General features: G+C 44.4%; 1 protein-coding gene across 1 annotated transcript in view; it reads right to left on the bottom strand.

Moving 5' to 3' along the window:
* trh (trachealess) overlaps positions 1–16694 on the bottom strand; it is a 159943-nt gene that overhangs the window by 119645 nt on the left and 23604 nt on the right. The window contains exons 2-3 of the mRNA XM_043412842.1: positions 10816–10848; positions 2232–2279 (exon numbers count right to left, since the gene is read on the bottom strand). Of these exons, the coding sequence (XP_043268777.1) occupies positions 2232–2279; positions 10816–10848 (81 nt within the window). The remainder of the gene's footprint in view (positions 1–2231; positions 2280–10815; positions 10849–16694) is intronic.

Here is a 16694-nt window from a genome sequence, read left to right as displayed (position 1 = left end):
GGCGATTTTTTAACCCATAAATTCGTCGTAATGAGATCGAAATTATATCAAAGACTCGATTTACATCATTGATGTATAATATGGACGAAAATTCGAGCGAGAAGTTGCACGGAAATTGGTAGGAGGGAATTACCGGGTGGGCTGCCCGAGTCTTGGCTATTGCATTATATGCGAATTAAAATTCTTATAAATTTAATACGGGGACAAGGGCGCAGGGAAGAGGCTGAGAGAGCGAGAGAGAGAGAGCGTGCGCACGGAAAAGAGTGAGAGATCGGCGAGAAAGACCGGTCGGGAAGAGAGCACGACGCTCCACGTAATGGTTTAATTCGCAGGAATTAGCATACTTTAACGACTCCGAAGTATATATAAGCGTACGAGAATGAGGGAGAGAGTGAGGAGCGAAGAAAACGACAAAGTCTCCGCAGGGAAGTTGTGGACCTTCGTAGTATTTACGACGGAATCGTATATACAGATATCCACCAGGGTATTTCTCTTATGTACATAAGTATCGATATATCGAAGGTCGACGGATGAGTCAAGGTGAAAAATCAAGCAGCGTGATCGCATCTAACTAAATACCAGATAATTAAGACGCTTCAATCCCAGTGTAGGATACTTCCGAGCATATAAACACACTCGTAAATAACGTTATGATAATTGAGACTCGCGAGACGAGAATGATTTATTAATTGGCATTGATGAATCACATTTTAATTGGACAAAATTACAATAGAAGCGTTTGATGTCTCATCCTGGAACAGGCATTTATTGCACAGACTTGAAAATGTTCGAAGGAATAGTTAATTGGAAAGTTTGATGCTTGGCACCGAGGCGCAATGCAGCGCTCGGAGAAAAAACGATTTTTGAGAGAACATTCGAGAAGGAAGCTCCGCGAACAGAAACCACGACGTTGAAACGGAGGGAGGGAAGCCGGAGGACCCTCGTCGAAGGGCTCACAGGCGATCAGGAACCGCAGTGAAGAGCGGGGGAGGGAGGATCCGTGTTGAGTGTCTTTTCTCGATAGAAAGGCGAGAAGTGAGAAAAGGGCTTTTCTCGTAGTTTGACCTCGTCGGGAGTAATAAGAATAAATGTGATTCTATTACGGGTTCAATTGTTACGAGGCTCGATAGGCCGAGTCTGTGAAGGGTCGCGAGGAAGAAGGAAGAAAATGAAGTGAAAGAAAAAAAGGACAGTCGAGCCTGAGATGAGAAGAGATAGAGAGCGAGAGACGAAGGAGAGCAGGCTGCCGATCGTAGAGTCCCGATAGGATCGGTCTCGGCGAAAAAGCAGCCGCACTTCCACTCCGTTTTACACTCTTTTTCTCTTTTCATTGTTATTTTCACCGATCTCTCTCTCTCTCTCTCTCTCTCTCTCTCTCTCTCTCTCTCTCCACAGCTCCTTTAGCATCTTTTCGCAAGTTGGTAATGTTGAGGAAGCGACCGAGAGATCGCGATGAAAATAAGAGTGAAAAGGGGGAGAGTTCGATTACGATCTTCCGCGAGATGGGCATTTAACGCGAGAACGATTATCGGAAGATGCGCGCCTCCTTTTCGAGCGAAATTCTTTCGTGTTTCTTAGCCCACCGTCCTCCCATTTATTCCTATCTTTATTCTTCTTCCTTCCTCTAATATATCGATATACACAGCATCGATATGCTCGTAATTAATGCATATCAATCACCATCCAGCAGCGTGTTTCTGCTCGCTGCTCCTACACTTCTCGCGGCTTGGCTTCACCATCTGATAAAAACTCTCGTTAATTCAACGCACATTATGGAAGCCTTCGAAGAGAGTTTATGATCACACTGAGAATTTTATTTTTCATTCACTCCCTGCATTTTGTGAAGAAATTTTCAAAACCATTTTCATTTTCCCGCCTTCTAATTATGGTTTGATCATTTTCGCCACAATCAGCTGTTAAGCCACAATTAATGGGATTGAAAATTTCATCGAGCACAATAGAAAACTTTCTTTTTGTTTCGGTGGGTCAATCAATTGGCTCTCCTGCCCTTTCGAAAAATCGGGCCAATTCTCGTCGTTTCGAATCGCTGACAGTCTCAATGTGAGCGATACTCAAAAATTACGTTACGAGAGAGTTAATCAACCGTTTGCGAAGTATTCAATGAATGGTGATTGAAAAATTAACGACAAAACATTCGCAGAGGACAAAGAATGGAAAGAAGATAAAAAGCGGGAGAATAATTGATGAATCGAGAGCGTTTGGTTACTTACCGAGCGTTGACGGAAGTCGGGTTGCCCACGTCGTCCATGGAGGGTTTCCTAGAATGAAACCACGAATGAAATTCGTTATTGCTCGCCTGCAGCTGCATAATCGCGGGATGGGCGTTATACGCGGTGTACAGATTGGGCGGCGTTGTTTGCCACATTTTGCTGTATGTTTGCACGTCCATGTCACCACTTTAAGATCTCGTATAGTTCGTTTTTTACTTTTATTTATCGCTCTAATCGACTAAATATGCGGTGAGGAATCACAGCCAAAGAAACCGAAGGGTTCGACGTGAATGAATTTTTCTAAAAAACGGTTCGCCATTTTCGAGAGTTTTTGCACTTTAATTTTTGTAACATTCCCCCGCGAGAATCTTGAACGAGCACTTTGTACTTTCTGGTCAAACGCAAAAGCACTAGATTGATGAAAATTTCTTCGCCGCAATCACGAATTCGTTGGAAAAAAAAAAAAATGGAAAATTTTCTCATACGCAGAATTAGCTCGCGTCAAGAGAAGGCTCGCGTGTGTCAGAGACGCACGCGGGTGTCATCGAGAGTGTCAGCAGTAGAGAGTCGCGTGGCTCCTGGCCTCGTGTTCGCTTCTGAATTCCCACCCCCATCAAAGGAGCAACTCGTGATCATCCCCACCACGAAACCACCCCTCTGAGTCGCTTTTTTTCTCCAGTGCGCGCGCACGCCCCCGGGTTTTCTCCTTGCGACCGTGCTCGTGACGAGTTGGAATTTCGGCACAAGCGATATCGCGTCGGAGAAGACAGCGGTGGCGATTTCACGTAAACCCCCAAAAGCGGGCGAGAGAGAGAGAGAGAGGAAGAGACGTAGAGCAGTGGAAAAACGAAGATAAAATGAGAAACGAAGTTACGACACAAAAAGCAGTACACACACGGGTGGAAAGACGCTCCATCTTAATTTGCGTGGGGTGCCCGCACTCGGGTAACCCCCATGGCGCCAATAAAACTCTCCAAGTGTCCCACAGTCTCAACATCCTTGTATCTTCTTGCCTTCTGCCATGCTCATGAGCCTCTCCATCCCCTTAAAGTCCCAGAGGGCTCCCAAGATTCCTCTCCTCCGCCCCTTCGTATTTACGAATTAACGAATTCGAGGTTTGGCTAATTCGTTTGGCCGCCATCGAGATTGATATTGGAAATAGGAAAAGTGCGATAGATCCTTCGATCAGTTATTTATGTCCGAAGATAATGGGCGTTTCGTGGTACACCGTGATTCTCCGTGAATTTTTTATTACCCAATAAACGCTGATGTTTTTTCAATATGAACGATTCGTACGAGCGATTCACAATGGCAACTGGATAACGATTGGATTTACTCGGGCATTTCTTGTCGTCGTTCGTCTCTGGCAAACTCTTTTTTATAGTAGAATTTCTTCGTTTTTTTTTTTTTTTTTCTATAAAACGAAACCGGTTCGAATGAAAATTTGTCGAGAACCGGAGGCAGAGTTGGCTATTTTTTGAAGCGTTACGAAAGATTAATTTGCTCGGGTGTCTAATGAGGCAATCGATCATCGCTGAGGAAAACCAGAGAAAAACAAAACTACAACATAATTAGGAAAAGAGACAGGCAGAAATACGTCCTCCTGCTGTAACAATATTGCATATACGCAAAACGCCATCTACAGAGTGGAAGTGAAAGAAAAAATATGGTTCTTCGGTCTCTGACTATCGAGACTTTTTGCGGTAGTGTCGTTTGGTATGTTGTTACACAAGAGCTCGCGTAACGCCTTAACCGGAAACTAGTCTTACTTCGGATCGCGTTTTGTGTATAAAGTCTTGATGTTATGGAACCTGTAACTGCCACACGATTTATTACCTTTTATGAGTTACTTTTTTCATCACTATACACTCTATTTTAATCATTTTTACACGTAACCTTTTTCACGTCGATCAAAGTAAATGGAAGTACAAACTGCGAGACCAGCCTCAATCTTATGCCTCGATAATCATGACCGTGGCGCCTTAAAAATTCGCGAAAAGCGTATAGTCAGTGTCTTTCACCAATAAATTATCAGTTCCCCTGAAATTTATGGTATGCCATAGGCACATGAATATTTTCCACACCACTCGAACGATTACTTTCGCTTCGTGATTAAAATTCTTGAATTTTAGATTCTCCGCTCCATATGCGTTCTTGAAATTCATTTGAAAGAATCAAACTGTCAAAAAACTGTGAAATTCGATGAAATAAGAGGGCAGCAGAGCTTGCCCTTAATTCGTTTATACTCAACGATAATTTTCAAGTCTTTTTTACAGTTCTTCCATGTATGGATGGGAAAAAATTGCAGGAGTTTTGATCGGTCTCAGTTTCGTTCAAAGTTTTTTCGTTTCCGGCGGAAATTATTTGCCAGTTTTGTCTATTTAAGAGAACGCATAACGCGATGTGCATGAGATTACGTACACAGACTTCTCGGAGCGACTCGCGGGGGGGCTGAATCGTCGTTAACTCGTTCGGCGTACCGCGGCGGCGGCGGTGTCTCGGGGACGAATCGTTCCGATCTTCGTCAAGGTGCACACGTAGCGAGTATAAGTACGGAGTATGAACCTGGTACGACGGCTTGAAAAGCTGCCCTCTATATATGGGAGATGATGGAAATAAAAGGGCCGATCCCCCTCGGTGGACACTTAGATTAATAGTCAATCCGTACTAATTGCGAGTCGTCGTCCGGTGCGCGCAACGAAGGAGGAAACGCGAATGGATCGCGAGGCACGATCTTCTTCGTCAAGAGATCGCGAGGGAGTAATGGATGCGGTTAATAACTGGTGAGGAACGAAAGGACTCGTGACGCCATCTCAAATCGTTGAAGTCACGTGAGTTGCGCCCTTCTGTGAGTTCGGGCTCGGTACACCGGCGAAGACTCCTTAATGTATAGCTTACGAATCGAGAGGTAACGTCGTTTCGTGTTTGAAAGCTCTCTCCTCCCTTTCTTGTACTTGTCCCCCTCCGTAGCGCATCTTCTTCATGATTTCTTCCAACCTTTTGTCTTCCTTTACCTTTTTCTCTTGACGTCGCGTTCGCTCTTTCTCTTTCGGATATGGCCCCAAGAGGAATAAAACACAGAGGCTCGAGCTTTCTTTCTCTCCGGGATGTGTGCCCCTTCATCAAAGTTCCACTACCGATTAATCGACTCCGCGTCGCGTCTCTCGAACTTGCATTCTTCGTTTCTTTGCGAAGGCGCGTTCTCCATGCGCGACAGAGACACAGATCGCTTCTTCCTATCCTTTCTTACCCCCCCTTGCACACGCCCGCATCCCCATATTTTTCCTCTCATTCTGCTTCACGAATTTTTCTTCCTCCTGCGCTCCCATCTTTCTCCTATACAGTTTGTACTTCGCTCTCCAGAGAACTTCTGTGCTGCTGCTTTGGTGAACCGATGTTTATCGTGTCTCCCCGGGGGACTCGCGAGAGATGCCCGAGCACTTTTACCCTCTTTCTGCTTACCGTGTACACACGCTTACGCGAGATATGCCTCGTACCGGTGATTAATGCCTCGACTCAATCGATTTCGCGTTTTTATCCCTAATTATGCGTTATATTCCATTTTTTTTAAAATCCACATGTCAAACCCTGGCATTCAGTTGTTTTTTTAAGGTCTGAGTTATGAATAATTGCGTGTGTGATTGAGATTCTTAAACATCGGATTCAGATCTGTCGATTTGAAATGGAAATCTTCAGATCAGTTCCGAATCTGCCTCAGGAGGAATCAATTTTCGCTGGCCGGCTCATAAGATTTATTCGATAATGAAATTTCAGGAAAAAGATCTTGAAAATAGTAGTTGAATCTGAATACAACGTAGACAAATCCGATCTACTTCTCGAGGATGTAATTGGATGTTTTTATAGTCGCGAATTATGAACGGCGATACACCAAAATGAAATGATACTGCGGGAGCGTCGAAGTGTGGAAGTTGCTGTGAAATGATGGCGAATCTTTGTCTCTTTCCCGATCGCGATCTAGCGCTCGGAGACTCGTGCTCGGCAAGACTCGTCCTTCATTCCACTGCCATTTTCGGAAAAGCAGCATTTTACTCTTTACTCGTAGGATAGGATCGAGGAACGATCGCCACTGATGCGAGGAGAGTTAGAGAGGGAGAGAGAGATTAAAAGGAGCAGGAGGAAAGCATAAAATAAAGAAAATGAAAGGGAAAAAACGAAGCGACAAGAAGCCTCACATAATCGCTGACCAATGCTCGGATCGCGTCGAGGACTGTGCAAAAAATTATTTGTCAATTAAAATTATACGTGCTCCGAGACATTATCGCGTCCTCTCTTACTCGCGCTCGTGTGCCGCTCACCGGTCCCTCATCTCGCGATGTCACCGCGATATCTTTTCCGCTGCCTTAAGCGCGTGTATTATTTAAACGCTTCGCTTCTGCTCCCGTATTTATTCCGCTGCATACACGAACGACGAAGGCCAATGACGTATGGAATAGTGCATCTTATGACGGGTGAAAATCCATTTGGATGGACGTTCATCACCTCGCGCGGATCCGCGGATCGTGACGAAAAAGATTGACTTTTCGAGACGCGCTCATAACGAGGACACGGAACGCTTTGTGGCCAGCCGATCATCATACGGAGTTCTCCTCAAAGAGGCTTGTGTGCGTACGAGGACCAACTCTACCGAGAGACACTTTGCTTTATAAATAGCACTTCATCGTTTCACTGCGTGCCTTATTAATTACCTTCTTCATAATGAAGAGCAACGAGCAGTCACGAGACTTCTCAGAAATATCTGCGCATCTTTTTCCAGTAAAACTCGAAGGCTCGTCATTGAGAGCTTGAATCGAGTATCATGGAAATTCGTGGGAAATTAAAGATCGAGATTAATGAGTCAATAATCCCAGAATCAGGAGAAATAATTAAATTTGGCTTTTGTCAAAACTGGTTGAGCGTAAAAGCTCCACTTTACCATGGACAATCGTGCAAGCGAAGCTTCGAAATTGCTAGGCAAATGTTGAGTGTTTAAAAAATAATTCTCGTCGTTAACGATTTAAGGAAGAACAATTCAATGGCCAATGAATCGACGCTCATAAAGCAAGGAAATAACTGGTCAGGCCCTCGACCTGTTAACGTGTTTTATTTTTCGAATCTTTCATTCGTGAAAATAGGAAGAACTTTCTTCGTATTTCAAACGAGACGAGCGAAGCAAGTTTCTCTCGTTCTGTCTCTTCATCCCGAAGTGCTGTTGATGTTTACGACTTCTTATAACGCCCCATAAATCAGCGGGAATCCTCTTCGACCATGAGCAACGTTTCCTCCCTACAAATAATCGAGAGCGTGTGTCCCTGAAGGAGAAACCCACATTGTCAACCGAAACTCGCAAAGGATCCTTCTAACGTGCTGCTCGACTCATAGTCCGGAAATTAATCTCACCGGAGACGCTGCCCCTTCCAAAATTCTACGACAATTTTCTCAGCTCCATTTTCTGGCACTTCTAGTGAATATTATCATTTTCTGTGATCATTGATAAACTTTTAATTCGATTGCGTGATCAAGCAGTAAAAATTAAAAACTTGATAACAAAAAAATTGTAACGAAAAATCACTTTTTTCTTTCAAGTATTAAAACTCAATTTTGTTGTCATGCCAAAAACTCATAATTCGATTATAAATGATCGCGCGTCAAGTGTTTGATAACGTGGCGAATTATGATGATTGGACGTCGTCAATGAAGCTTAATTGCAATGAAACGCAATTTATTCGATTCCCTCAGATCAAGTAATTATTTGATAAACTCATTTCTGTTTATGGCGAGTTTCCATGAATATTTCAATTGGCTGTGTACTATTGATTCAACGAGACTTTGCTCATTTGCATGAGTCGTGGGCGGGAGGGAAATGATAGAGACAACCAAACGGGATCGCGGCTGCTATTGGTCCTCGTAGTTTCTATAGATATATTTATAGAGCGTATATAAAGTGAATCTATAGCTAGACGAATCCAAGCTCGGTCCGTACGTCCGTGGCGGTTCTCTGACTCAGAGATTTCGCTCCCATTTTTAATACTGCTTTCGCTTCGTTGCGTTCTTTCCGTTCAAAAAAAAAAAAAATTAGGTGAGTAATTGAGCGGATATTCTTGATCGATGAGATATTTGAAAATCATCGCAATTACGAATTGTGCCGCTCGAAATATCATACGAATATTACGACTGGAGCAGCTAGCGCGATTGCAACAAAGTAAAAAATAATGTAAAAACGACTCGCCATGAGTTTCATCAAATTCTAGTGACGAGAGTTAAAACATTTGAAATTACAAAGATTTTCGCTTTTATTTTTTTCTCAAATAATCGACGAAATCAGTCGATTGATTCAAGAAAGAAAGTTGCACGAATTTCTTGAAGACCGTTTCTCCTCCCTCGCGCTTCCTTCTTCTCTAGCTAACAGTGAGCATCGAGATGGGATACTACAAATTCACGCATTACACATTCAACCGGTGGCTCTCTCCGCCTCTCTTTCTCTGGTTGAGGGTTTTCTCGCCCACTCATTCGTTCATTCATACACGGCGGTAGAGCGCGATGCGCGCACGCGATTTGAATCGATAAGCAAACCTCTCGTCTCTCGGAAGCGAAGGATCTCCGCACCTCGACCTTCTTCCTCTCTCTCTCTCTCTCTCTTTCTCTTGCTTTCTACCTTAACATAGGAATAACTATATATCTGTACGTATAACACAGCAGGTGCCTTCGATTCTCCGTTCTCTTTCCATTCTGGGATCCGAAAGAAAGAGAAAGAGAGAGAGAGAGAGAGAGAGAAAGTGATGCTGCACGCATCCTCGGAGATGAGAGCTCAAGCTCGACTATTACACCTTGGGGCATCAACGGGGCACGCGCGTGGAACGTGCCCCCCTGGTGTGCCGCGAATGAACGGTCTTCGAAGATCTGTTTGTCTCACTCGTCAGGCTGCTTGTCGTCATTAGCATCGCGTTCTTAACCCTGTCCAGGATGGTCATTGATACGTAACTAATAATGCGGAATCAACGAATTCTCAACTAACTCATAAGGAAATCAAACTTTTTTCGTATCCGATGAGACTTACCGCAAATGGCAAGGGTGCCTTGAATAATTCATGGACATATCGAACGAAATAAACCGTTCGTGATTGTCAGCCGGGGCCATATTTTTCTAATTATATTGATGAATGAATTTTCGTATCCTAGAAAATCTGTTGAAATTTATAAGAACGATTTTGGTATAAGATTTTTTTCACGATGTTTGCAACTGAAATTTTCCCCGAAACATCGTTCCAGAATGTTTTTTAGCCACCGAAAGATTTCGGTAGTCAATGAGAAAACGAAAAATACAAAAAAACGAGGAAAAGAACAAGGTCCACAAAGTTGGAGATCGCTGAGGCCGCGCGGAGAAGAGACGTTGCAAGAGACGGACGGATGGAAAAGATGGACAGTGGATGGTGCGCGGTGAGGGCTCATTACGTCCCATGTGCGCAAGGAATGCACACACGACGGTGAATCGCATCTTCTCTTCCTCCGTCACTCACTCGTTTTATGCCGTTCTTTTCACCGATCTTCCTCTATATACGTTGCTTTCGGTAGTCAAAGAGCAAGCCCAAGAACGTATCGGATGAGAACTGTCTTCGAATGAACGAAAATCCGAACGATTCGAGCGCAACGGGAAGAAGTCTTGCGAGAACAATGGTCCCGGTAATAACGATAGCCAGTTTAATCGTCGATTGAGAATGTTCAGGAATTATATTTCTTTGAATTTACAACGGTTGAGAGCTCGCATCAGTGGCGAAAAAATGATGATAATCGATGGCAAATGCAAAATTCTACACTTTTTTTCCAAATTAGCAAACTTACCACGTCCATTCATCAAATTCATAATATTTTCGATTTTCAACAAATTTATTTTTCCCGTCGTGCATTTTCTCTGTTGGTTCGATCGAAGCAATAATAAATTTTTGCAAAACTAAAACGAACAATTGAAAAATTAATGGATTTCTTCATCAAATGTTTTTCATCTGACTCCTTAAATTTTTGACCGTTTCTCGATCCCAATTTTCTCGCTTTTGTGCGCATCGATCGGAAGACGAAGAAAATAATGCGCCGAGAATCGAGGAGAGTTTGGGGAAGGCGTGCCCAGTTGATTTATACCCGCGAAGAGAGCGAGAGAGAGAGCCCTCGTGGACCCAGCCAGCTCCTTGTGCCTCGCTTTTTCGACCCTTCCTCTCCCTTTCCCGAGCTCATGGACTTTTCATTGCTCTCCTACCTGGTTATTCCTGAAGAGAGTCAGCGGACGAAGAAACGCTTTCTCGTCGCTTCTGTACTCACTTTGAACAATGGAATTGCGTCGGGACGTCAGTCTCCCCCTATCAATCACCGTGCTCTTTCGCGACAACCACCTCAAATATATCCACACACAGTTTCCTGACTTTTGACGGCCGCGACTGACACTGCAGCGTACTGACTCATTATCGAACTCTTTCGTCGATTGTTCCACGAATATAATTGCAGTTTTTGCGATTAACTTTATCGATTTCTAAGAGTATGAATGTCAGCATGGATCTAAATTAATAAACTAAAAAAACAAAATGCACATTTTCTCTTACCTGTCCGTCCAGCAGAGCGCATCGTCGCGATACCTGTGAACAGAAAACGTATTTTTCATCAAATAATCCTGAGCCGAGCTCTGCTCGTTGATGGAAAAGAAATCGAACAGGAGAGAAAAAACTGTTGACGTCTCTGACTGACGTTTATTCCGGGCACTCTTGTGTACCGTAAAGAAAGAGAAAAAGGTGTATACGAGAAAAAAAAAAAAAAGAGAAATAATACGCCTGGGCTCGACGACGCGTGAATGTGCGGTGAGAGTCTTTGGATCGTTGGTATCGCTAATTCGTCGCGGTCTCGCGGAACCTCCGCCAACACACCCGGGGTACTTCGAACCCTCTCAGAGCGGTTATGCCCTTTGCACTTATGACGACTACATCAGCCTTGCTGACTGAGATAAAGGGCGCGATTCGATCGATTCCGAGCCCGGAGCCGTCCGAGTTTCGCCCTTTTCTCGCTCTTCGATTTATATTTATGTGCACGATACCGTATGTGAGATGCACGCACACACTTGTACAAATATCTGTACACATTTATACCATATATCTACGTGAGCGTATGAAAGTCGTCCCCTTAGTCAGAAAGCGCGTGTTGCGGCTTACAGGAAAAAGCTTTTATATGAAAGCTCCGCCGATGAATAAGATCGTCGTCGTAAATTGTCCGGGCGAGCCTAATCTCGCGGTTGGGTGAGTGCCTCGACCTAAGAGCGTCCATTTTTTAGTTATCCTATGCCCCTTTTTTGGTCGAATGGTGAATGAAAAAATGTGGGATTGAAAATTCATAAGCGAATAACAAAATAAAGCAAAGCTCGTTCTCGGTGAGAATTGCTGAGTAATTTTGTGTGCGACGTCACTCCCGAATGTGAAAAACGGAAACGACAATTTATTTCAGGACTTCGATGAGCGCCGCTCGTATTCCGGAGGCAAGTGTCATAATTGTTTTATTAATAGGACTAACGCCAAGAATGCGTGCGAGTCGATGAAAATATGAAGCGGAAGATCGCTATTTAAATGAAGTCATTAATCGTCGCAATCCGTCCGATTCTCTAACACACGACGAGCGCGCATCGGTATTTTCCCCTGCTTCGGACACTTTTGTGTGTCGGACGTACGCACGCGTAGGAAGAAAATAAGCGCATTATTCGTTGAGTATGCACGGAACTCGGTGATCTTGCATGGAGGACTGGAATTGAGTCGAGGAGAGAGGGAGAAGAGCGACTTATTTCTGTGTATATTGTATACGTGCGCGGTGGCAAGTAGATCAAGCCTGCACCGTGGTCTCTCGCTCGTTGGGGTGCGAAGCGTGCTAGTGGGATAGTCTGTTCTCGGTTATGGGTATCTGTCAACGAAACATGATTTAAAGCCAAATATTACGACAGGAAAGCACATTCCAGTCGCCTCATAGAGAGGTCCGCGTTTTCTCTTTCTCTTTCCCACTCTTTCCCCGATCTTCAATGCTCTTGGACCGCAGGCACGAGGGAAGCACGCTATTTTCTACCTAGAAAACCTCCCCAGAGTTGCGTTCTCGCCGATTCTTCGACCGTTCGGAGCCTTCTCGAGGGCGGGAAAGACCAAACGAAGCTGCGAAGGGTGAGTTCACGTACGAAACTCTTGGATTACTCCCTTTCTCATTCAACAGCAGCGAATATGAAGTCGTACGTGTATAATATCTCAGTGCAAGCGTATGTGTGAGGGCTAGCACAGTTCGTTCCACTTGGAGATACGACGGATCGCGGTTTATTACCGGGATGCCGAAATGGCTTTGGGTCTCGTGGCGGAACATTGATTTAATGCGGGAGTAATTGGTCCCGCGGTCGCAGTCGTTCAACTTCTGCTGGACACCCGACGTCCCCATGAGTTCTGTGCTCACACTGCTGTTCCATTTGATTTTCTACCGCGTAGCGCGTTTCACTTTCCGATAACGAGAAAAGCATTTCGTCACTGAAGTTTCGTTCCGACGTTCCTTTTACGACTCAATTCTCTCAATGAACCAAAAATCCAAATATTTCCGATCACAAAGCTCCAAAGTCATAAGGTCAACGTCGTCGAAAAAAGCAAACAAAACTGCTAGAGTTTGTGAAAATTCACCACACCAAAATGAGATCCTATCCCATTTTTCTTGTTCCGATAATCGGAAACTGGCGAACGAGCGAAAATTACGAGAATCTTGAGAGAGTCAACCCCCTAAGAGGAAGAGGGATGAGCGCATCGAGCGTACGTTCTCCCGTTATTGCCGGTTTTATTGCTCTCTACCAACACAGCCGCGGACCCATGCCCACAAACGCAAAGACACGTGATACAGATCGTTTAGAAAGCTCGTGTCGAGGTCTCTCGCCTCTCGCGTCTACACAACGTGTAATGTTAGGATGCTTATTAAACTTTGACGTTGTACGGTGCGCACTACCCTTCTCTTTCCTGCCCCCTGGAGCAGCGTCTAGCTGACTGCCCCTCTAAGCGAGCTCTTAGCGAGCACGACGCGAGTTCGTTCCGGTCTGGCGAGCGATCGAACGGCCCATTATCAATTATTAATCACCCCACGAAGCCCTACGTGGTTAAGTACCATGTTTGCGTTCATGTTCTCCTCGCACATATTCTCCTCGAGCTCCGGGCTCCAAATCAAAGTGAAATTGAATACGAGTATCCGTTTATCGATACGTATGGCCCAATAATTAGTCGTCAATGCGCCAGAGTATCGATTTATTTCGATATACCGATAATTAGTTGTAATCGCGATAGACGGAGCAGGTGTACATCGATTACCACCTTCGAGGCTTCAGAGACATTGATTAATGTCTGCGCGCGCTGTGGATGAACGCTTCGTGAAGAATGTACGTCTGCTTGATTTTTTTCGTGTATGCAAAACGTGCTCTCATTTGGAGCTTCGATTTAGCAGAGATACTCGAGCGAAAATTCTCATTATTATTATAGTTAGTGGGAGAATTATATCGCTGGCAGCTTCGAAGGGGAAAAAAGCAAGCGAAGCGTTGGACACTTGGACCGTATCGTGTTGTTGGCTGCGATCGCGTGCAGTAAATTGCAGGCTTCTCGCAGCAGGCAACAATTCGCTTGGAAAAAAAGTTGCTAATATTGTAGCGAACCCGCACATCTTCGCACGGAGGTGTTGATTATTCTACAGTGTTGCTACAACTGCGAGCTCGGAAAATCATGATTGTAATAATAGAAAAATACACAGCGTAGAAATCAATTGTTGAACCGCACAGTAATCAACAGCTGATACAAAGAAATTGCGAATTTCTATTTTCGCACCCTCCCGCGCGCGCCGCTAGAAATATATAAAAGAATGAGAAAGTCTCATGCTCCAAGAAGAATTGGAGAGACACAGTGCTTCAAATGGAGACAATTGAGGGTGAAAAATACACGCATATATTGAAGCCGCAAACGTTTGTGTCTACGAATAGTCATAACACGCCTACATACCCCATCAGAACCGTGAACGTGCCCACGTTCGGTATCACACATATGGCGCCGACACGGCTTGCTGGCTCTCTCGCCGATCACGTCCCGTCCCACCCACCCTCCCCCCCCCCCCCCCCCCCTCCCCGCCATCTCGCCCTGGTGTAAAGTTTAACTTTGGAGAAAACGCGCCGGCTGCGCGGAATGTCCTTTAGGCGTCACGACTCGTGAGGCTCAAGAGAATCGCCGATGCTTTTCCGATCGTCGGAGCATCACGATCGAGCCCAAAACAACCGGGATGGATATTCAACAAATGACTTTCTAATCGGAAATCAAAGCAGCCAAATCGTAAATCTACATGAAAATTCGACGGCGAGTGTTTGATCGAGAGGGTTGTAAATTTTACTGTTAGAAATGAGGGATTAAAGTTTTTGAAGTTTTGTTGAAAGCGATTTTCATTTTTTTTTACCATTGTCCGATAATACTGGAATTAAAGTTTCAGGGGACTGTGGATAACAAGCTGATTGTGTATTATATTGGAAGAAAAGATTGCACTATCAAGGTGCACAATCAAAAAGGTCATGTTTTGTGCAAATGGCTGGTTGGATGATCGCAGCTGTCGCCAAACTCGAATTGCAATGAATTCGAGCACATTCTGGAAAGAAATAAGGGAAAAATTCAAAAAGTAAGTTTTTTCGCGTTTTTTTCACTACTTAAACTTGTAACAATATGTCGGCATAAGAAGTGCCGCTCTGGTGAAATAAGGTGACAGAAAATCTCCAAGTATGAAGCAAAAAGGAAGGTTCTTTTTTGGCACCCCTCGTAAGTCATGCTTCGGCAAACTTCATTGCTACTTTTGAAGTCTACTCTGCACGACTGTCGTCCTCGTAGTCGTTGTCGGGGAGTCTCGCTAGGCCAGAGAGATTTATTGAGTGCTCAAATAAAGGGAAAGAAACAAGATCAGCTGCTACACGCACGCTGCATCACAAGTTTCCAGAGATTTACGCTTTTTTTCTTTCCTTCTTTCTCACTTCGTTTTTTCAACTTATCCTAAGTATTCGACGATTGACACTGAATACATTTATAGAACCTTTTCATTAATGTATTCCTCGCGCTCTCATCTCTCCGGTGATTCATTCATTTCGGTCACGAACAACTGATTATGTTGTTTTCAAACGGAATTTCAAATTTGCCTCCGTTCTTTCGATTTTATGATCAGGGGAAAATGGCATTTCGCTCACTCACAGAAATCAGCGCAGTACAGAACTGCATGAACCAATTCTGTAAATCATTTTTTTTCTACTGTAATAGAAAACGTTGATAAGTGAGAATGCTTGAAGCCAAATGTATTGGGATCCCCGTACCCCGATTATCGCTTCATTAAATCATATTCCAATGGCCACAATCCAGATGAACATTTTTTCTGCTACGTTTCCAAACACACGAAGAAAAAAAAATTGAAGGGTAAGATATTTTTATTTTTATTTTTTTCAATGAACCCGTCGGTAGCGAGGAATTCGTTTATCATCCGCCTCCTCCTCGTGTCCCATTGCAAAACGCGAGCGTTCTTCTCGTCTCTTGCTCTCTCGATTTCTCGTCGAGGAAGGAAAAAACGTTTGAGAGAAACAGAGAGAGTGAGGAAGCAGCATTCGTCTGTCTTCTTCGCTTGCTTGATGCGGCGGTCACTGATCCTCCATCGGAGATTTTGCCGAAGCACACAGAGCAGGAGAGAGAGAGAGAGAGAGAGAGCGAGCGAGCAGGGAAAGAGATGCAATTCCGTAGACCTTTTCGCTTTGGCAGCGTCACTTTGATACTGGCTTTTCGCTGTCTCTCTTTCGTCTCCTCCTGGACTCTGTGTGGCATAGCTGGCGCATTATCACATACGTTAAGTTTTTTCTTCGCGCCCCTCCCCCACTCCCCTGCCTCGTTCTTCTTGCCGAGCCTCGTACGGAGGAAGCTCGCGCTGCCAAAAGCCGAAAAACGAAACCGATCGATCGGCACAGCGGCTCTTACACACGAAGACTCTTCGATTTCTTTTGCTCGTGATTTCTCTCCGTTCTTCCTCTCTCTCGTTCTCTTTTTCTTCGACTCTCTTCCACTCGTATCAACTTCTGGTCACGATTGTACCTGGACAAATTCCTACAAGCTTAGGAAAACTGTTTCTCTCATTGAATATAGACAACGGCACGAAGATCGCGTAAAATCAACGGCAAATTAATCTGGATAATCCACCACTTTGACGAAGAAACGAGCACGTGGTTTATGAGCGATTTCCCGGACGATTTATCCGAGAGATTAAAACTTTCTTGTCGATTCGAAACAACCTTTCGGAGCAGAGAGAGTAAATCTCTTTCATCGGTAATATATAAGAGTCGCGCGCGCGTTCCTCGGTAACTCTCGGACATGAGAGACAATGGACGTACGTGCGTATACCTACCGCGTCAATGTAACTCTGACGTGTAAATATA

Source organism: Venturia canescens, chromosome 2 (assembly GCF_019457755.1).
Source record: "Venturia canescens isolate UGA chromosome 2, ASM1945775v1, whole genome shotgun sequence".
NCBI classification, from domain to species: Eukaryota; Metazoa; Arthropoda; class Insecta; order Hymenoptera; family Ichneumonidae; genus Venturia; species Venturia canescens.
The sequence above is the reverse complement of the archived record's forward strand: the minus strand, read 5'-3'. Positions and strand labels throughout refer to the sequence as shown.